Source organism: Diachasmimorpha longicaudata, chromosome 5 (genome assembly GCF_034640455.1).
Source record: "Diachasmimorpha longicaudata isolate KC_UGA_2023 chromosome 5, iyDiaLong2, whole genome shotgun sequence".
In the NCBI taxonomy this organism is placed as follows: domain Eukaryota; kingdom Metazoa; phylum Arthropoda; class Insecta; order Hymenoptera; family Braconidae; genus Diachasmimorpha; species Diachasmimorpha longicaudata.
The window spans coordinates 4160821-4184035 of record NC_087229.1 but is presented as its reverse complement, the minus strand read 5'-3'; the positions used below and the strand labels follow the sequence as shown (position 1 = coordinate 4184035).

Genomic DNA, 23215 nt, shown 5'->3' with positions numbered 1-23215 from the left:
GAGGCTAGGCAAGAGGGTTATTTTTTTCAACTATGGGAAGTTCCGTTTTGAATTTTTCACGACTGTAATCCCTGTGATTTGAATTCAAATTACTACGAATCTAATACTAACGAGGTATTTAATTAGTAATTACATAAGAGTCAATCACGCGCAAAAATCTCAAATTTCATAGCCGTTCGATTTTACCCCTAATTCAGTCTGTCGCGTTCCCCTTAGCCGAGAATTCCAGGTTCTCACACAAAGTGTCCCACCCCACACTTCCCCTCGCCTGAGTCGTCAACCCTCCTTCTCTCAGCAAAGGGGTGATCGTATCCCGCGTATAAATAATTTTCAAGTCGGTGAAAAGCCCCGAGTGACGTGCGGAGACCGGTCCAAATTGATCCCTAATCCCATCCCCCCCCTCCCCAAGACGTGAACAATTCCCCTAAATAAATGAAGAATAAGAAAAACAACCCCCAGCCCCCGGGCCATTCCCAAAAACGCCATTAATCGTTACATCGGCGGTGGAATCACACAATTTCCCGCACCCAATCTAAGATTATTGAAAGAAAAATTGATGGCACACGGTGGTGGTTGAGGAATGATGGGACAATTATGAGATTGAAATTCCATTTTCTCTCCACCTCCACCACCTCCTCATCTTCTTCATCTCCTTCTTGTGGTTATTGCCGGAGGCACCGGAATACGTACCATGGAGAATGAAGGAGAGGGAGTGCATAGCTCTCATAATTAACCTCATGAAAACTATCGGTGGATCATTGCTGGGATATTACGTGGCTTTGCAAACGCTTATTTGCAAACCTCATGAAAGGACCATCATGCAAAAAAGGATGTAAGTGAGCGGCTATACGTACGCAGTGCTATATCAGCATGCATATTCTCATTATGATGATTCTAAAGTCGTAAATATCAATCCGTTACGCAGCAGTAAATATTGAGTTGAATTATTGTTCAGCAATTTTATAGCTGTCTTACGTGGAAAATGATGAAACAGGTTGGAAAAAAAAAATTACGCACATGGATTGCTTTTACTCGAATAATCATCAGAATTGTGAGCATTTACATATGCTGCCCCGGGATACATAAAAGTGCTGGTAGGATGGATCAACGGAAATTATATATTTACAGTATGATTTTAAGTCATATCCCAGAGGCCTCGTTCAATCGACAGTGTGTACTGTGCTTTTAAACGCATGAGAAATTGTCTGTGAATTATTTAAAACGCTCAGAGCTGTGTTTCATGAAGCAAGAAACTCTGCGGTGATACTTGAAGAGCTGACAGAGGGGGTTGGGGGTGAGAGAGAACAAGAGATAATGGAAAGGGGAGTGAAGAGAGAATAAAAGAAAAAATAGACGAAGACAAAGCCGAGGTTCGAGTGGGATGATGTGAGGTGTTGCAGAAGAGGCGAGAAAAAGAGTGAGAGAATGGAGACGAGTGTGTGGAGTAAAACGAGAGGTAGGAGAATTGGAGGTTGGCTCGACTTGCGCGCATTCGCGTAATTAAGTCCCACAGCTTCTACGGCATGCGACGAAGCGGGCGGAGAGCCTGGGAGAGAGAGAGGGAGAGAGACAGGCGCTTCAGGTGCGTTCGCGAATTTGTGAGAGGGAAAAGGAGAAAGAGGGAGAGAGCCGGAGAGTGGGCCAGTGCAGGGTGAGTGTGCGAGGCGGTTGGAGCAGGGAGGGCAGGGCCGAGGGAGGAAAAAAGGAAGAGGAAAAATGAGCGCGAGGGGAAAAAAATGACGAGGCTGATAAATAATACAGGGGAAAAAGGCGATCGCCTGCAACATTCTGTTCAAATGTTAAATAGGTATCAATTTGATTCGAACCAATGGGAGACAGTGAGGGCGTGGCGTGGATGGGTTTTATTGGATGACTAGGGAGGCTGGGCGTGGCTGGGTGAACGCGGGCCATTCGATTACATGGTAACGTCACGGTGGGGATAACCACCTGGTATCACGAGTCCCGAGTAGTCAGAATCACCGAGCCGATTCACTCTACCACGACGAAGCGAACACGCTGGTTCACCGACAGAGATTGGCCTTTGATTTGGTTTATTTTTTTTTTCTGTCCCCTCTACTACTGGCCAATTTGTCGATTTAAATTCCAACCAGGTGGTTTAAATCGATTGAACATGTATCTGTGGTCTGTGACTTGTCGTTTATGGAATTTAATCAATTGTGATGATTGCTGGAAAGTGACCGGTGGATATGGACTTGATCGGTAAACTGTTGGGGTAGTGATTGTGTTGGGAGAGAACGAGATAGAAAATTTTGTGAGAATAACAAATAAAAGACTGTGGGAATTGTGGTTAATTGTCAAAACTTCTGATGTGTGCTGGTAAATGTTCGTAAAAAAAAAAAGCGCCTGGTACACCTACGCTGGAATATGAAGAAAAAAATAAACGCTGAAAATTGAGCACAACAATTACACAAAACTGCTGTACCGATCATCTGAATGATAGGGTAGGGAAAACGAGGTAACCGTATATGTATATTTATCGCACAGGGTTGGTACTGATACCGGGTAAAAAATAGAAAAAAAAAACAAGAGAGAGAAAAAGAAGTTGTGGAGGAGAGGCATAAGTAGAATGTTGGCCACCTTACCTGGAAAAGCCTTCGTGAATGTTTATGGCCCATAAAATGGCCGACGAACAAACGGGACAGAGATACGGGTACGTACGTAAGGAGATGCTCGCGGCAGGTCGCCTACGTGCTCCATAATTTCCAAATTACCGAGGCCGATGCTCGTCGTGGGAGAAATTTGAGGTGAATCTCTGACGAAATTATAAATTCGTTACATCAATAATGGCCAATGCCGATTGATACCAGCCCATAGTATTCAAATAACACTGCAATTTACTCACCCATAGACAGTAATTCAACATGTCCGATCACGGTGACAGCGAGGTTGATCCCTCAGAGGAGATAAACGTCGACGAACTTGATTCACGAAGTTGTTCGCCACGTAATTACGTTAACTCCGGGGACAATCATCAAAATGAAGCACCGTCGGAGTGTTCAACATCACCACCACCGATGCACACGAAGACACCGAGTGATGTATCACCAAGAAGTCATCCGTTCAGTATAAGTCGTCTCCTGGGTGATGGCAGTGGTAGGAATCAGGCGAAGAGCCCAAGCTCGGATGATCCAGACAGTGATAAAGAGCGACGATCCTCGTGGGTCTGGGAGGACAGCAACAATCGTAACTCAAATGAGGATGAGAGAAGATCCTGGGGTGTTGAATTAGAGGAAAAAATGTCGGAGAAGGATGACGATGATACGGGCAGTACTCCAGATATGCATGGAACTGGTCAAATGCATCCAGCTGATCTCCTGGCGCCATTCAGACTTTTCCCAGGTGGTTCTGGGTTAATATACACTGGTGGTGGGGTCATCAGGGTACCGGCCCACAGGCCACCAGGACCAAATGGCCCACCTGGGAACAGTATCACGTCTCAGGCTGGTCTTATACCACCCTGGAGCCTTCAGGCGTTGCAGCACAGCCAGCAGCAGGCCGCTGCTGCTGCTGGCCTCCATCGGGCCAGTTTACTCGCCAATCTTGCTCATCCACTTCAAGCCCATCCACATCTTAAGGATCGTCTTGCAGGTAAAAATCACCGGGCCATCACCATTATTATACCTTGCTCTTTTTTTTTTTTTATTGCTAAGTGAATTTCAACGAATGAATACACTCGTGTATGCGGATATATGTAACGGAGGATAGATCACTGGGTGGAGGGACAAGAGTTGCACTGGGATGCCACTGCCGACGCCGCACCTCGGTGTGAAGTACGTAATTAGAGTACACTTAAACGAATTCCCTGCTGTCGTGTTTTTCGTGCGGATAATGAAAGCTAAGAATTATATTGCCATAGCGTGAGTTAAATGTATTCGCCGGTGCGAGTACAATATTATACTTGGCTTGATAGTAATTCCCGGTGAGGCTGTTTCACTTGCCGGAAGGAAAAATCCTGAGCACGCTACACAGCGAAGTAGCAAATGAAGAATCTTTGAATTATACGGTCATGTGTTTTGATATTTCATGGGGGGAGAGATGAAAAGAGAGGTTACGGAAAGTTAGTGGAGGCGCAAGAGCCACCGTCAGACTGGAGTTGTCGGGAAGAAATTGTCGTAGATCAGTTGGGTATTGGATGTGTTGGATCAAGACTCCAAAAATTATTTGATCAGGGAGGAGTGGGGTGCCAGGTAACGCTCGTGGTGTGTGAGATTTTACGTTGATGATTGATTTTTCTGGAATGGCTAATGAAATGCTCGATAATGAATGCGGGTCGCGAGGATTAGCATCTGACAAAATGCTAAATGGAGGCTAATGATATGTTGTGAGGCAGATGATGATTAATTTTCGATTTAGTGGAATATATCGGAGATGTACCGCTGACGAAATTTGGAGTGAAAAAAATTGATTTATAATGAGGTGAGGAGGTGATAGCCTTCACGATTATCAGGTGGAACATCCGGGCACAATCTTTGCACATTTTCGGGTGTAGAGCGTCAGGATCGAAAGGTTCAAATCAACATCATTGAGTTCCAGTGCAAAATTGCATTGAATTCATTTCATTTGCCCCACTATCTTTCTCAAATCTATCCAAGTGGGTGGGATAATTGGCGTGACAAGTTTCTTCACGATTAACATTTAATTTATGCTGATAAAGTGAATTGATAAGCCATGACAGATGGACAGGATAGCATCGTTAATTGGAATTATCATATTAATGATTTTACCGCGGTATTCTTTACCAATGAAAACGAGGTTACTTTTCCTGCGTGCAGTTCAATAGTAGGTATGATGCCATATACACGTGATCACTTGACTCACTTCAATGATACAATTCAAAGCATCCTACTTTATGCAGCTAAATCGAACATTGAGCAATAGTATAGCTCAAAGTGCCACGGATTGTTGCAAAAAGGCTTTTAGCTCAGGAACATTGTGCAATTTACCGGTAAACACAAAGTGTAGATTTCAATTTACCGGCGAACAATATTCCTTCAAATGAGATCGCCAACACCAGCAAGACTTCTTTCCTCATGCCAATTCGTTGAAACGCCAAACAGCTCTTGGAAAAGGTCATTACCTGGTTTCTATTGCCTTTTCAATCGAGTCAATTACATGGAGGGCGGTTATCATTTCTTCTTAATCTGATTTTAAACTCAATACGCGAAGAAAGAGCTGAACAAAAATTACATTAAATATCATCAATTATTTTGGAAATAAAATTTACTAAAATAGAGTGTGGAAGTTAGAATTGAACAAGCTCTTTTATCATTTTTACGCAACAACTCTGAATTGTACGAAATGGTTCGAAAAAATAGTGAACGTTCAAGATTATTTTTTATTCGTCAATTAAATGAATCGGAATGTTCTAGTAAAATTCAACTCCGTTAGAATTCATACAAAAAAGCAGATATTTAACGATCCTGGTAAACCACGCGTGCATGGTCAAGTAACCTGTCGTTGCATTGGCACGTTTTATCTTTAGTGTCATTTAATTTCTCGCTACTTCTACCAGATGAAATGACTGCGGCTTCTCGTCTCGTAACTCATTAAATTCCCGCCAAAAGGTTTTTAATGTTTCGACGATCGAGTAAAAAATCGTGTCCCGATGATCGCGAAAGAGGCGAAAGAGCGTTGGTTTTCCCAAATGTGAATAATCTTGGACCTAAAAAATAAATAAAATAATAAACTAAAATCATAACAACAAGTGTACACCAACAACACGAATAGACACACACGAGTGACCGACGGCAATAACCAAGTGGAGATGTGTCCGTGTATATAGCGCCGAGTGGCTTTGGCCTCCGGCCAGAGATAACAGGGTACGTGGAATCAGAGAAAAAAGGCATCGCGTGACCAAAACCTGAAATAGAATCTCTTGCAACCTAACTCCATACTTTGGATGAGTTGCCCTATCCTTTGCTAACATATATATGCTGAATGTTTTGTTGGTATCGACTCACACGGGTTTTCTAAACTACGCCTCGTGCCCCTCTTCAGGTAAGCCCAACAGAATCAGTGGAACAGTGGTCCAATTAAAGGTGACTATATAGATCCACTTCAAACGAATGTATCCCATGCTCCTTATCCGTTTCTTAAGACGTGCTCCACTACTTATTTCAACGTGGGAATCGATTTCATTTCTTCTAATTTTTTTCTCGCTCTTCCTCCCCCTCCCCTTTCTTCAGTTATTTTTATTTTTCATTTTTTCTTGCGAATCTCAAGGAGAAAAAATATAAAGGAGATTCAGGCCTTTCACAAAAATCAACTCAAGGCAAATCGCACAGTAGCGCGGTAATACACTTGAATTTCAATTAGTGTTTATAAGCCGCAACGCGAAGAATTCTTCGGCATATAAGTAGTCGGAGATAAGTATTTTCAATTATAATATCGAAGAAGCGAACGGCTGCGAAGAAGGGCCCGTCGCTAGATTTATTTAATTTCAAATATTTTACGAAATTTGATTTTATTTTGAGATCAAATGAAAAGTTGTCAGATTGTTCTGCACTTTCTCTGCAAGTTTTTTAGCCAAAATAATGCCAATGACGGAAATGATGATGAGAAAAAGACGATAATGGTTTACGGAGGAAGAGAAAAGTTTGATAATTTGTCCCCGATTATTTGTTATGATTTTTATTCCACTTTTTTGATAAAATTTCAATTTTTTTAGTGCGGAATGACTACCAATTCAATTTTTATCATCAAGTTTTTATAAATGCATTGAAAAAAAAAGCAAATGATCTCAATCAGAGATGAAATTTCATTGGATTAATGTAATGAATAATGAATAATTCTGATGCTATGTACTGATATGTTGTGATATAAAAAAAGAAACAAGAGAGCGCTAAGTAAGACTCCTGTCACGCTTACTCGACGGCTGTACAAGCCGTGTGTAACGCGGTAGTTACTCTCGCGAGGAGAATGCTAATTAGTGGGTATAAAGTCTAATCATCTATTGGTAAATGCAAAACTGACATGTTTCATTTCTTTCTTCCGACAGTCCTCACTGCTCATAATGTGTTATTAATCAGTAATTATAATACGGTTCGGGGAATCGCGACCAGTCATTGACGTGAATCCAGTGAGAAGAGACTTGATTTAAGTACAACTACGACTTGATTCAAGTCGATGCAATGGCCGAACCAAGACGAGATTTCTATGTGAAGGGACTCCTCAGATGGCGATTGTTATTTAAAACATTTTGTTAATATTATTGATCCACGATTGATTGAATGTTCCGAAGTCGCAGTGATATTTCACTGAGACTTTGTTATGATGTATTTTATAAAAATCAAAAAGAATTTTGGGAAAAACAACTGTCTGATGTTCCTGGGCGCGAATTACTCCGTTTCCTCCGACTTGAATCAAGCAGATAAAAACTTGCGCTCGTTTTTGACCAGACATTCTCATTTCTGACGCTCACCAAGTGAGTGATAAGACTTTTTTTGGCCGTAAAAAAGGATAATCTTATATTAATTTCATCCAATTTGCGTTAGAACCGTACACTATTATCCACCCGATTTTTTTTTCTTCGTTTGCGAAAGGCGAACCGGGTGGAATTTCTACGACTGCAATGAGACCTTCTAGAGGTGCAATGACCGATGATAATGCAAGGGAAGGAGTGCCGGAAGAGTTTTAGAGACAGCATATAATCGCGCATGAACGAGTGCAAACTGATCGCGTAAATCCATAAATTTAACTGTCAGCGCTATTGGCTAGAAAAGATGAATGGTGAATGTTAACCGGGCTTTTTATTGCCCCCATTCGTGGAATAACTACAATCCAAATGTTCACTAATACACATTATCGTAAGTACGTTTTCTCCAGCAGCATTTTTTTTTCTCGAGCCGGAAATTATCGATAATATGATTTTCTGCTGTGAAATATTGCGTTCGCGGACATGATTTTTCAAGTGAAAAAAAAAAAAAAACATGTGGATTGTGTTAGCTACCAATTGCGGTAGCAGCCTCAGTGATGGCTGACGCTCAAGTACTTGGTAACGATTCCATTTGAATAGTAAACAAGACAGTTGGGGTTTTTTTTTTTGTTTGTGAAAGTGTTTCTCGGTAGACAATGATCAGGCCGACTGCTGTACAATACGTACATTATACCGCGTATTTAATTTTGTTTGAGGCCGACGGTAGGAAGTACTGCGGTGCTTTAGTTGATGGTCTCAGTACTGAGAATAACTGGAGGTGTTACAGTATCTGGATTTGTAAAAAAAGCACGTTTTTAATTTTCATAAATTCCGTTGGAAAGAGAAACTATGATAAATTCCTGTCGCTCAAATCGTTGCTGTGCGTCGTTCGATACAACCAACACTGCATTCTCTTATTGCGTAATAATTAATCAGGAGGTAGAGATTATGCTGCCAAGCAACGAGTTTTGGGGTTTGGTGTTGACTGATCGTGTTAGCGTAAAACTTTGGGGGATTTTGGTATTTCGAGGTTGGCAACTTTGAGGTTGGGCGCACAGCTCGTCCATCATTGTTACACCAAATATAACTATGGGAGTTTGCGGGTGAATGTGTGCGATGAGGATGAAGGGAAGGCTCACTTTGATGCAGAGGAGTGGTGGGCTTTACATTATTAACGTGACTTCAGTTTAATTTTGCTCCAGTCAATTAGCTGAGTGTCTGTGTACGTCGACACGATTGTAACGTCCATTTATATATCACACGTCGGTGTGATATGAAATTAATTATCCAAGAGAGGAAAATAGAATAGATTCGAATGAGCGAATTCATTAACTCATGTTGACAAAATGGAGGCATTGGGTAAGATCAGAGTCTTGTAAAATATGATATTTCATTCTGGAATAATTAATGAAATACCCTTATTTATCCACCTTCAAATAATTACAATTTTTTCACAATTCTAAACTGTACAACTAATTGATTAATTAATCGTGAAATAACAGAGTTATGACAAAATCAGCTATTCGAGATCAGAGAAGGATTGGAATTTAAATAGCAGGTGAAAATAAAAAAAAATCGGCGTAAAAATTATCGTCATGACCGACTTTTTGTGATAAATAATTTATATACTTGATAACGACGATCTAAAAGCCGCTCCACACGAAAATATATTTTTTTAATATGTAAAAAAATGTGTTGAAGTGCTCCAATAACAGAAAAATTAAATATACATCGAATGATATATTTTAAAGAGAATTTTTTCCATTAGAGTTATTTAAAAAAGTGAACTCGTTCCTCTCTTGATAATTTGTCTCTGCACAAAATGAAACACAACCAGAGGTATCATTTTGCTCTGCTCTCCTTTATCTCACACATTACCGCTAAAGTAAAACTCATTACCCACTGCACGAAAAAACAATAATTTCAATTGCGAAGATTGTTCGAGATTTTTTGTTTGCTCCACCGGTTTGTTTCTAACATATGCATGAGGAATCGGTAAACGATGGCGTGGAAACATCCCTGTGGGGATGATATCGTACATACTCCCTCAACTGCGAACGAAAAAATATTGCCAAGTATTTTCAACTCACCCTCATCGTGGCCAGGACGATACTTCCCCCCGTAGAATACCGCGGCACGCATTATTTGCGATTTTTCCAAACCCCAGGAGAAATCCGTGTTATTCGCACTGGCCTTTGCCATGTGTCACTACAGCTTTAACTCGACAATGAAAAAAAAAAAATTTATGTCACAATGAGTGCAACAAATTTCCGAGGACAAAATCGGTAGAGTATTTTTTTTTTCTGATAATTGTTCGCCAGTTGATGGATTGCTTGTGTTTGTTAAATGGCATAGCCGACGTTCACGATGAATATTTAAATAAAATAGCGTTAGACCACACAAAACCACTTGAATTTGTACTCAGAGTTTGCTTTGTCTCTGGGTAATAATGGAAAAGTGGTTAAATCACCTTGTCAATGCCTCATTCGTGAGATTTCAATTCTCAAAACGAGACCCTTTCAAATAGACGTAGTATTAGGAGGGAGCTGCGAGGGGTAGAATGCCGTTAACACCAAGTATACGGGTTGACCGCAGCAAACAGATTTCAGAGGTGTCCTTGCTTTGCGTGATTGTGGTATTCTCACCTCTTATATTTCATTCCTTTCTGCATTCCCGTACCGTGTGCAGGTATGTAATATTTCTAGAAAATGTTCCTCTTACACGCTATCAAAAACATTGGAAATGGTTCTCGTATAGTATAGTGCTATTTTTTTGACAACAAATTATTCCCAATATATCCATCATCCCATGGTTTTTTAATCAGCACATTAAACTCTCGTGGGATAAATAATTTTGGAAAAAATCCAAACAACAAAAATCAATGAACAGAGTGAGAAAATGTCTTTAAAAATTACGTCCCTGGTCCGTGATCTGTCAGTCAAAACAACATATTTTTTCATTCCATATTTTTTCCTGAAAGCTCACTGAAAAAGTCCGTAACTGTTCCGTCATTTTCACTGAATATTATTTTGCCTGGCAGATTATGGAATAGTCACCTAATTTTTGAAAAATTTTTCTCTCTGTGAATCTCATTTTAAATAAAACCCAGACATAAATAAAATTGTCTTATTTTACTGTTTCACAACCGAATGAATGTAGAATAAACCAAATTCCCCCGATTAGGTGAATTGCGACCAGGGATCGATATCGAATGGGTATCGGTTGTTCGATTCCCGAAAAAAAATGTTTTTCTTTTCGGCTTAAACGAGGTGACGATTCCTCTGGCCAAATTATTCTGCCGTAGATGATACATTTCCGAAATTGGGATGAAAAATCGTGATGTTGCATGATGACAGAGGGTCGGCAATAATGTAGCCACACAAGGTAACGATGATTGGATGAGCGAGTAACGACTCACCGGGGATTTAGTTCATGTATACACATCGCCCGACAGGCGGATGTCATGGATTTTCCGGCCGCTTGGATTTTAACATCATTGTTGTAGAATGTCAGCAAGAGAGAAGAAACAAATGAAGGAAATGTGCACGACTCGTTTGCCGCAATTTGCCCAGTAAATACAAAATGCCACATGACCATTCACATTGCGTGTAAAGCTTGTACCCCGCACTAACATCATTTTCAAATGGTTTTTACGATTGACGGCTCGAGGAAGGAGTCCATATACGGGCAACCAACTTAGCCGACAACCCCTGAGAGGCAACGATATGTAACATGTATATCCAGGATTCGTAGAAAGTACATTATCCTGGATAAAATATTTTCACATAAGAAAAAAATGTACGGAGATGGATACTCTCATATTCTTGAGTAACCGCCAGCTCTGCCCCCGTTTTCTTCATGCGCACTTGAGGTGTCCTTTATTCCTACCCTTTCACTTTGATGGGAATGTAAATTTGGAAAATACTAAATACTTCATCATTTCCTTCCGCGCTCGGGTGAAACATAGTAATGATACTCAAAGAGGGTAACTCTGATCATTTCTCAAACTCCTGCATAACTCGATGTAAAGTATACTCCTCTCTTACATTTAGCTACCCCTTATGGTACGGAAAGTTGGTGTATGCGCACCGGTGGCTTCACATTATCGATATTACGAGGCGCCGATAAAAAATCGCATAAAATTAAACAAACCCCACGTATACCATCCCGTCAATAAAAGTCCCAGAGGGCTGCGCACTCCTTACACGTGTGAATATCTCATTTTTCGCGTGATTAAAATGGGGGACGAAGTGGAAATTTTCAATATTTTTTTTGGCTCTTACGACGCAAATTATTCCGAAATCCTCAACGAATTTACATTGACTGATATTTAAAAAATCTGACACTCACTTGGGAGGGATATCATTCACGAGAATAAAATTAAGCAAATAATGAATTATGTATAATAGAAAAAACTGATATCTCAAATAATGATCCAGTGTACGATATGAAAGCAATTTTGAATGTGTTTTGCTGATTTTTTTTCTTTTAAAGAATTTATTTAATATTTGAAATTTTATGAGCCATAGTAGAGTACAATATCACGGATCCTTGCAGAAAAACAATTTACTTTGAAGGCCACAATCTCCATTAACGTGGCTAACTCGAACGTGAGCAGCGAAATAATGACTTTCGCTAAGACTTCTGTCACAGAGATTAGAAGTGCCTAGTTTATAAGGAAAGAGGGTTGCGTCACACAAATTCGCGCCTGAGTCATTTTAAACGTCAGTTAAGATTGAGTCAGAAAACCGACAAAGGTTATGTCTCAAGCTCAGTGGGTCACAGGTTTCCCCTGTGAAAATACAACATTTTCATGGTCTTCGCTGATGTATTTTACCTCCATCCAATCATACCAAGAATCATTTATTCTCATCTAGATTGTCGACATGTATATGATAATGTACACTCGAGAGACTAAATTTGTGTCTACGTAAATATCCGAGGAGGTAGTGCTGTTTCTCAAGCACATTCACATGTAACCAAGACCCGACCACCGCTACCCTGTTTATTTATGCTGGCCATTTTGCCCTGGTCGTGCGCCATTTTGTTCTTCCAAATGTCCCTCAACCCCCTCTCCCCATCCACCCCTTGAAGAGGATCTGGAGTCACTCGACTTGCAAATGCAGATTCCCTCCGCTCGTCGTTTCTCGTATTATGATACTGAGGGATGGGGGGTTGGTTGTTCTCCCTGGTTCCACTTGCTGCCACCCTCTCTTTATTCCTGTCTGACTAGTGATGGGAACTGTCGGCAGCCAACCCTCTTTTCTTATTCATCTGTTATCAGCCCTATTTGTGTCTTAGTCGTCGTTAGAAATTTTTACAAATTAAAATTGTTTCACGTTAAATTTTCTCGCACGAACGGATATCGAATTTTCACGCTATCATTTGGATTTTTAAATCGCAAAAATTGAAGCGCATCATCAGTTGAATATTTCTTTCCAAAATATAGAATCTCCCATTCCAAATATTTTTGAATTTGTATCCGTCGATATCGGTTATAATATTTTTTTCTCTGCGAGTGAATTGATTTCTTTGAATATATGATACTCTGTTGGCAGTTATAGCTCACGATCTCTTGATTATTGAGGAATAAATCATATTGAAAGGGCGGTAAAATATACTGTCGTGCGGTTGGGCGCGTGTTTGTGTCCTCTGATACGCCCGATACACTCCTGAGGTGAATTTAAGTCGCAAGAGTGTCGTTAGACACGCTAACCTTGTGTATGGCGGTTAACCCGAGCCAGAATAATCCATGTCCCCAAACCACGAAAGCTCACAACACTTGTATACATATGAGAAAAAAAAAACACCATGGTTCAACATGGCGGGCCTTCACCAACAATGACACTTTATCGTATTTGAAAATCAATATGCCTGAGGGCTAATTGATGAAGGTGCTCGCCTTCTGGAAACAATGGGCTCCATTATGTCATAAAAAGGGTAATTTCATTGTTGATGGTTTGGAGTAAATTAATGATAATGCGTTGGCTTCTTAAGATTCACACACATCAGTAATTAAGGAGAGTATCAATGGCCGTAATGATGTTCACGACGAATTTCAAAAAAATTGAAGGTCATTGGAAATTTATACGTTCAATAAATATTGAATAAATATTGTCATAAATTTTGAAATGTCAGAGCTAATATCAGTTCAATTTCGATGGAACACATTCGGTATTTTATTGTCATTCTAAAATCTCCAGAAAATAGAACTTTTTGTGTTGAAAAGTCATTGATTTTTGAACGGTTTCAATTAACTTTGTTTATTAAAAATTAAAAAATGAAGGCACGTTATTGCCTGAACTTTCAAAATTTTCAATAAAAAGTTCTTCAGAGATTTAGACCCTTTCGCCTTGAAATTCCAGGACTAATTGTTTAACAGCGGGGGCGCGCGAACGAATGGGGTTACGAGAGTGATAATATAACTGGCATAAGAACCAGTACGCGATTATCATCCGAATAATAAGGGAGTACAGTGACGCAAGTGCTGAAAGAGTAGAGCCGAGTGAGAGGCCATTGCAATGGGTTAGAGAGGAATCGTATTATAAACTGGAATTGTGGAAGCGCTGCTCGGCAGTATAGTACCGGGGGGAATGGGGATGCTAGCTTTTGAGGATGTACAGAGAACGAAGACATGAAAAAGGTATAATGTGGGTGAAGGGGAAGAATGACTGTTCACTCTACGGCCCTTTCATCTTTTACGATAATTGCATGGCATTTTGAAGGTGTACTATGAGCCCTGTCACCCGTCAAATTCAATTTTCGACAGGAATGGGATATTACACCGCTACCTGCGCCCACCGGCTTTTCCATTCTAAGATGTATTATTTAAAGGAAAATTTTTCGAACAATTCAAATGAATTTCAAATAACTTGAAAATTGCCACGAGACGAAATCGAATTATAGAATCGGGGGGGAAATTCGAAAATGAGAATTTTTATAATTAAAAATCTTCTCTGGGAGAATGACATTAAATTCCCCTTCTCCTCATGTATTTTTCTCATTGTTAATTTCAGTGGCGGGTGCCTTCCCCCGAAGAATCGGCCATCCTTATCAAAACAGAACTCCACCCAAGAGAAAGAAGCCAAGAACGAGCTTTACGAGATTACAAATTGCAGAATTGGAGAAACGCTTTCATAAACAAAAATACCTGGCATCAGCGGAGAGGGCAGCTCTCGCCAAGTCTCTGAAGATGACGGATGCCCAAGTCAAAACGTGGTTCCAGAACAGGCGAACAAAGTGGAGGTACGTGTCACACTCTCATCATTATTATCACTTCTTAAAATTTTATTTTGATGGTACGATAAACTCCCGTAATTGATGTATTTTTTGTGCTTCGAGATGTTGAAAAAGTCCGACTTGTCTTCGGTATGTTAATAGTGACTTTGAATATTCTACGTTAACATTTTTAGCGTCCAGGCGTCACGTATTAAACCGGGCTCCCTCTTCAAGATAACCACAGTCCGAAAACACGTCATTTAGATAAAAGAATAACCCACGCGGGTGTCCTCAAGTGGTAGAGAATGGTAGGGGCGCCATACGGCGAGACACCCGGCATTCTCCGGACGATATCGCAGTATCGAAATAAAAAAAAAAAAGAAGAAGTAAATATTTAAAAGCCACCCCTGGACTGGTTCAAGGTCATATCCCAAAAATTCCCCTCCCCCTCATACTTGTTTTTATTCATTTTCGGTGGCTTTATCTTCTCTACGGCGACTCTAGAATTCCGGAAATGTCGGCGTGACTCATAGCATGTGTCACTTCAAAATACTACTGTTTTTTCCCAATGCAATTATGGAGTACGACAATTCCATTCGTACTAAATTACCTTTCATTTAACCCTGTACTGTACATCACATCAGATAATCATCAGATGTTGTTGCGGCTTTAAATACTTACACGATCCGTTCATCGATACTGTCACATCACTTTCAACGGTTTTCAGTCGTTTTTGCTTACGAAGGGAACGGAAGTTTTGTGATTTTTGAAAATTAGTTATTTGTGGGGGCGTGATGCAGTTCTAGAAATTTTTCAATCGATGATAATCTCACCATCGTCGATCGTATTACCATTTTTTTCTGCAATTGTGCATCGGATGAGGTAAGATTTGCATCGAGTAGATTCAGACTTTGATCAGACGCCCGAATCTACTTGAACTATGCCACACTCGATGCGAATAAAATCGTTGTGGCTGTTTCAACTCTTTTGACTAAGACGACAATCGAAGCTTTGACTGCGGTGTAAAACCGATTCCATGAATTATCCAATCCTATTTATATCAATCGTCGTCGCCGACTTGAATCATAAATCGTTTTTTTGATGCCTAGAAAAAATCGAAAAAATACAGTCGATGATGACTTGTGATCACGCTGAGTTCGTAGGAAATTGCTCATTACTGTTTAGAAGAAATGCGAAATTAAAGTTTATTGTTGTGACTTATATTCACATAACAAATTGGAAAATTGTTGTTGGTTAGGGAATTACGGAACAGATAGGAAAGTTTCATTAGGTATTTTTCTTCATGTAAATCGAGCGACAAATACTAGAGAGATAAAACCTCCTTTTTCGCGAATCCAATCCATCGCCACCAAACATGGTGAAATCGTGTAGGTAGGCTGTTACGTACACATTGATAAAAGGCCCGAGTAAGAGATGGAGGGGGAAATAGGGGTATGAATGAATGTTTAAACGGCTAGAGTGGGGTGTGTAAGCGAGACGAGAAAATGGTATTCCGACACGAGGAGATCGAAGCGATTCAAACGTTGGATTTCGAATGTTTGACAGTTTAAAAGCCAAGGAAAAGCGAAGCCGCGGAAGTCAAATGGAGTTACAGTGAGGAAAGGGGAGTTGCGAGGAGGGGTGGGCGAGAGAAGGGAGCAGTGGGGTTATGCGCGATGGAATGGGGTAGAGGGCGGTTTTGGAGCGACCGAGGGAGCTTGGGGTGGGTAGGACGACTACATAATGTACGGGACAGGGCTAAGCTGTTAGGTATCTGAATTATTGAAGCTCGAGTTATCTCGTTCGTGCCTACGGTCATCTCGTTATTTTACATGGCACTCGGTACTCTCTTGTCGTTGGAGACATGTCTCCATTGATTATCGACATTTTTCATTTTTTGTTTTACTCTTTATATGTTAAATCCACGGATCCGTCACGGTTTGTCGGCAGAAAGGACGAAGAGGGAGATGAGTGGGTGGAAACAAATAGATAATCGCATTTTTCCTTGAGGTTTCATCATTTTTTCCAAATCGCGTGATTTGTTGGACAAGAATTGTACAGAAATTTTATATAATTTTATCCTTTTAAAAAAAATCAGGCTTTATCACATGTGACTCATATTTTCCAGATTTTTTACCAATCGGTAGCTTACAATTCTTTCCAATATCTCGACTAGAAATTTTACAGAGAGAATCTCTCCGCGTATTTTATGATTTTTTTTTTAAGCCACAACAAGTCGGGAGTTTCCTGTGAGATTTTACATCTTCGCAAAAAATTACCTAACCATCTCAAACTTTTATTCGAATCCTTTTTTTTATTTCTCAATTACGCAAGTTGGTTCGTAAGATAATGGCGCGTTGTATATTCCCGATGGTGAAGCTGAATCAATTGTTCCCTCGGTTGAACATCCGATGGAGTGGATGGTGCGATGGCAGGGGGAGTGGGAGGCTGCGAAATGTAATCGGCCCAGAGTTTTCAATTATTAATTGCTAACCGCATTAATTACACAGCCGTGTGAGGGGTGGAGAAGAGGGGGCGGTGGTGGGCGGGTGGGGGTAGGGGTTGGCGGCGAAGGGGAGAATCGGATGTAATGTCACAGCAAACAGTGGAGTATAAAGCACGTGTTTTGAAATTTAATTTCCCCCAATGCTCCAACGTCCAATTATACTCGGTATAACGCAACAAAAAACTACTAACGAAATTTCTAATTTTCGGGGAATTCATTTCAACGTGTACTGTTCGATTTCAACTAATACCCAATGATGGTTTTATACCTGAAGAGACAAAAAATATGGGCACGCAATCATGATGAAAACAACGGGAAAAAAAATAAGAGAGAAAGAAAGGAAAAAGCGCCGAAAAGAGTTAAGTAAAATTACAGGAAGCTGTTTCATGGATGTAAGGGAGTGCTGTGTGTGCGATGTTAAAGAAATATATATACGTGAACTAGCTGCTAGGAGACGAGGTAAGAGAGCTCCTCTGTTCATCCACACTCAACTCGGAGAACCAGTTTGCGCTAATGATTAGTCTTGGAAAACCTCAAAATTAGTTCGAAGCGTTCACAAATACGAGTTGGACAAAAACGGGGACGGAAACGAGATTTTTTCATATACGAGTGTTTCATCATGCTTTGGTTATTTTTTTTTTCTCGGCAATGCCGGATTTCGGTAGTTGATCGTGGGTTCGCAGAGCGATTTGTTAAAGAGGAAAAAAATGTTATGTAAATAGAGGAGAATGTTGGAGTGTAAAAAAGGCAGAAAGTCTAGGGGTGATTCCCCGGGTTTATATACATCACAACCATTTAATTACCGGTAGCAGAGATTAAGCCCTAATGGAGCGGGAATGTCCAACTGTGGATGTCTGATTGCGGTCCGAGGTCAGACTGGCGCCTCGGACGAATAAATTTTACGATTTAATCGACTCGGACATTCATCGAAATATCGGCGAAATTATTATTTCTTGAATTGAACATTGTTTGACCCATCATTTGCCTGGTGATGGGTAGGAATTTTACGGAAGAATTTGTGGGTATGTAGGTCTGTTTGGGTAGAAAAGAAAAATAGATAAAAATTTTTTGTGCCCCGCCTGGCTCTTGTATCTGCGCGGACGTCGAGCTCCTCTGCTCCGGCGCAATCACAACGTACCACATAAACGAAGAAAAAAATATTTATTTCAAGTAAATGAATATAAAAAAAAAGCTTTCGTCCCATGCAATCAGAACACCCACTCACACGGACCAAAAATTGCTGTAATTATTGCCCAAAAATTTGGATAACCCAGAACAAAAGTGACGTTTACATAAAAAATACTAAATAAATTACTAAAACTTCAGAGGCATTCGCATAATTGTTTTGCCACATTCATTTGGTAATTTTTCCGAACTTTTCTCTGTCTCGGTCAACAATTAAACGTAAAATATCCCACACAACCTGTGTTGTACCGTCGATTTTCAATTAATACGTTTCTTCTAGACGACAAACGGCAGAAGAGAGAGAGGCAGAGAGACAAGCGGCGAATCGTCTAATGCTATCACTGCAGGCAGAAGCCTTGGGAAAAGTCGGATATCCAGGCGGAGTTAGCAGTCATCCCAGCGGTGCATCGGTTGCAAATCTAGACGGTCAATCTTCAGCACCACCTCTTGGTCACGCGGTCAACCAATGGGCCTCACCCTACGGCCCACCTCAACCCCTCACCGAGCCCATCTGCTAAAAAATTTTTCCGATACCGAGAGAGGTGAAAAAAAAAATTGTAATGGATTGAATAAGAACAAGAAAGACATATCTCACTCATGTAAATAATCCCATACACTTGAATGAAATTACTTGTAAGATATAGGGAGCTGTTCTAGTGCGAGCAGAGGAGTCAGGAGGTATGCCATGTAAATACCACTTGGATTATTGAGCCCAAACTATTCTTTACAGTAGCTTAGGATATGATATACTATTGTCGTAACAATATTACGAGTGATTATAACTCCATATCGGTGTAAGAATTGTGAGAGATGAAATAAAATAGAAAAAAAAATATATACATTAAAAATTCTGATTAAAAGATAGGAGTATTGAGTACGATGTATAACGAGCTATGTGATGTTATGTACGTGTAATGTTGTACATATATAAATATTCAAGAAAACAAAATGAAGACTAATTACTGACGACTCTATGCGGGATATATATTTTTGAGTTTTTTTTTTCTCCTTTAAATTATTCAGCAAAACACCTGGCCCTTTTTTTATTCCTTTTCCCAGTTTATCCTTCTCATCTTTGTTTCCCTCAGCAGTTGCCAAAGATTTTTTTAGTGGGTGTCCAAATTGAAGGTGGCATCCTACATTACCGTGTGCATCATCCCCTCAAATCATATAACAACATCCGGTCGCTCTTTTTTTCGATTCTCGTAATTGTTTTATTTCCCCGTAACGATTGCTCACCGTCTTTATCTCACTGGTTGAAGTTATGATGCTCTCGTATCCTAGGAGAGTGTGTTTCACTTGTATGCCGGATGTGGCCGCGTTTACTACCTATAATTGCAGAGAAGCCACTACGCCCGAGCCCGGGTCAATTATTTGGAGACAAATGTTCCAGACCGCTTCTTGAAACTCAATTTCTCTCTAAGAATGTGTCTATATGTCGTTATATACTGACGTTTTTGTATTGGGGACCACCGGCGCAGGTGGTTCTGGATGTGTGTGATCGCCTGAAAATTTTTCTTTTCCGGTCTTACAATTTTCACGTCGGCAGGGGACAACTCTATCAGGCGGGACCCTACCTCGACCGGACTCCTGTAAAATTTCAAACCTGGCCCTTGTGATTGACTCGTCGGCAATTAGCAGTGAAATAACTTTTTGTTATTCAAATTTTTTATAGAGTCATATGGCTACGGAAATTTTAAAGAATTTTCACAAAATTTCCGTCCTGTTGTTACTAAAAATGTCAGACTACTTCTACTCAGGTTAACTTGCGTTGAGAATTTTTATAAATAGTCATCGATCTTCAATTACGTTTATACGACTTTAAATAATGTCAGAGAAGTCGATCATCGATGTCAAATCTGAAAAGTAACACCTCATTTTATCCCGCAGTTCATTCCACTCCGGTTTCTCCAACAAAAATCGGCCAATCATCCTAAATGGTCCTGGTGCCTCCACGTCCTCGTTTTCCTTTTATGTATGTATGTATATAGATATATATGTGTCTGGTCGTTTTCCGCGCCTGTCGACAGTCGTTTGCGTCGTGTGCTTGAACCCACACCATCGAGACTAGACGTCTGTTTCATTCAATGTCTTTCAGTTTTTTAATCCTTTCAGGAGTAGCCGAAGAGGTAATTCTCTTTCATCTCTCAAAATAGAAATTTCTTTAAAATACCCGATTACTCATAATCGTTATTTTGTCAATAAAAATGATATGTTAGAAATAGTAAATTTCCACAATTACCTGCAGACCAATAGTTTAGCCGTTCTGATCTATTGTCATGCTTATATCTCAATGGTGAAGCATTGACAGTGGAGCTTCGACAGTCGATAATGCATTCTCATCGTTGTCACGAGGATTAGTCCTGTCGGCGAATCGAGTAAGTATTGAACAGTATTTCCAGGGGGGATTCTAGGATTACGATAGACGAGGAACAATCAAGGATATCAGGGCACAGCAAATCCATTGGCGTTCCCACGACGAAATTAGAGTACAAAATAGATTCGAGTAAACGTAACGATTGATTCTTTCATAAATCCATTTGTCTCGTCGTTATTTTCATTCTTTTTTTCTTTTCTCTGGATTCTGTCAGTGGTATAAGAGCCGCAAGAACCTGAAATGGGCCGCAAATGACATCGATTCTATTCCAAAACAATTAGGGACTTGGTGGCTGACCACAAAACGATCGGAAATACAGAAAAGACAGGGCCCGAGTTCACCAGAAATTCATTTCTCTCTCATCTTTACGAGCAGGAAATAGACGTATAACCTTCACTCGAAAACTTCAATCGGCCACTTATTTTATTGTCAGAAACGTCATTTCACGAAATACTGTCTGCTGTCTGATGGCTGAGTGCCTGTAATCGTACGAGAAAATTGATTTGTTTCATTATTCAGGCCTTCATTTTCCCCCCAGCAAACACGTCGATAAACTTACGACAATCGCCTTATTATCAATTGTAATGCTCTATAGTGCATGTGCATCGTCATGTACCGGAGTGTTTGGTCGGATTAAACTGGTGGCAAAGGGCAGTGCACAGAGAATTTCTATGGAGAAATCGCTGGAAGCATTGAGGTGCACTAACGTCAACACATGAAAATTATAGATTGCGTCACAACGTCTTTATTGACGATGAAAAAATGAGTTTATTGACGAAAAAAATCCTGGACAGAATTTGAATTTATGTCTCAAGTAGTGATTAATAATCTCATTTGTTCATAGTTACATTAGCCATGTCGTTACACACTTTTACAAAAAGAAATCCCATTAATCCGTGATTATCACATCATTTTGCAGACCACACACTCGTGTTACCCCGCATTGACATGGAGATGTCATTTGTAAGTGCCAATTTGCGACTCCCGAACGCAGCTGTTCGGGTCACTTCGGCGTGACGGAAACTGCCGATGTCGGGCGGATATGTACGAGGATGATAATAAAGATGATAATTCTAGTGTTAGTGTGGAAGAAATTGCTTAACTATAGAATTAAATTCATAATGTTTTTGGAAATTGGGGAAGATTTTTATCGAATTTTCTCGGGATTTCTTGAAACGGTTGACAGATTGGAAATTTTTCGAGTGCCAACGCCCGAATCTTTCCCCTCATTCCTTCCTAACAGGGATAGATTTAGAGCCGAAATGATTAATGTCGAATTTATTGTTTGATTCAATTAGAACACAGGAGTTTGCTAGTTTATGCTCTCGCTCTTAATGTTTAGCGCTAGAATTGTTATCCGAATTTTCTCTCCTATGGGTGTGCGGAAATGAAAACATAATTGTTGGTGCATTCGTGCCCAGACCAGACTAGAGCTAATATTGAATTAGTTTTTAATTCGAGGCGACCTCCCTCCAACGCCACCAAGCATTGGCCTTTTCGGTCATTGAATGCAGGAGAGGGTGGAGAGAGAGAGCATGTGTGGTCTTTGCGCAAACGCCCCAGAGGGTGCAGGTCGACGGGGTGCGATATGCCACTGATGTATGATTGAGGATTAATTCCAGCAGGGGGCGTGGGCTCCAGCCTCGCTCCTCTGGGATACGTTTCTACGCTCACCCCCATACCCGGTACACCGTAGTTGATCAATTAGCAGTTATCATGTGTCAAGGAATATTGGAGCAGTGAGGGGTTGGGCCAATTTAAAAACATCTCAATTTCACCTCGAATTCCTCACTTTTCTATTGGAGAGACCAGTATGTTTTGATTTGTTTGTCGGTGAGACTCTTTTAGAGTTGAAAAAAGGAAAGTCTAACTGAGGCGCTGGATTCGCTGGATTTTATTTACAGAAATTTCCCCGGTTTTGAATTTTTTACGATATCATAAAATTTGCTTATCGGTTTTGCATTGATTTTCTGAGAAAATTGGAATTATTAAGACCGCTATTTCTTGAAATATTAACTGAACTGAAATGTACTAAGAGTTTTGCGAAAGACAAAAATTATATTATCATGTTATGATAAATCATTGATGGATCTGAATCGAGTTACAACGTATGATGGATAAAGTTAATTAGAACCGGTAAATTCCGAAAATTCATATTTCCACAGATTTTTAAAGTAATTTTAAAGTAAACTCCAGAAATGACCTGCGGAATTTTTTAGGTTTTCGTTTCTTTTCCGGGAATAATTAATGCTTTTCGCTTCGATTTTTTCCAATAAAAATTCGGCTTCAACTGGTCTCCGCTAAAAATATTTTTTGTCGACAATTTTGCCTATTTTTTCATCCAACATTACACAAAAAAAGCACTGGACACATTAATGTCTTTGAAAAGGGAACTAACAAGGGCGGAGTCTGCCCTATTTATGCGAAAAAATGACGTAAGCACGCTACTAAAAATTCATTCGTTATTTAATCGTAATTTTTTCCTCATGACCTG

General features: G+C 40.1%; 1 protein-coding gene across 1 annotated transcript; it reads left to right on the top strand.

The window, feature by feature from the left end:
• Positions 1-2007: 2007 nt before the first annotated feature.
• Positions 2008-19536, top strand: LOC135162979 (homeobox protein HMX1). Its single transcript, XM_064122015.1, has 4 exons — positions 2008-2765; positions 2870-3609; positions 14452-14680; positions 18625-19536. Exons 2-4 carry the CDS (start codon positions 2883-2885, stop codon positions 18860-18862), a joined length of 1194 nt encoding a protein of 397 aa, XP_063978085.1. The 5' UTR covers positions 2008-2765; positions 2870-2882; the 3' UTR covers positions 18863-19536.
• The last annotated feature ends 3679 nt before the right edge of the window (positions 19537-23215 follow it).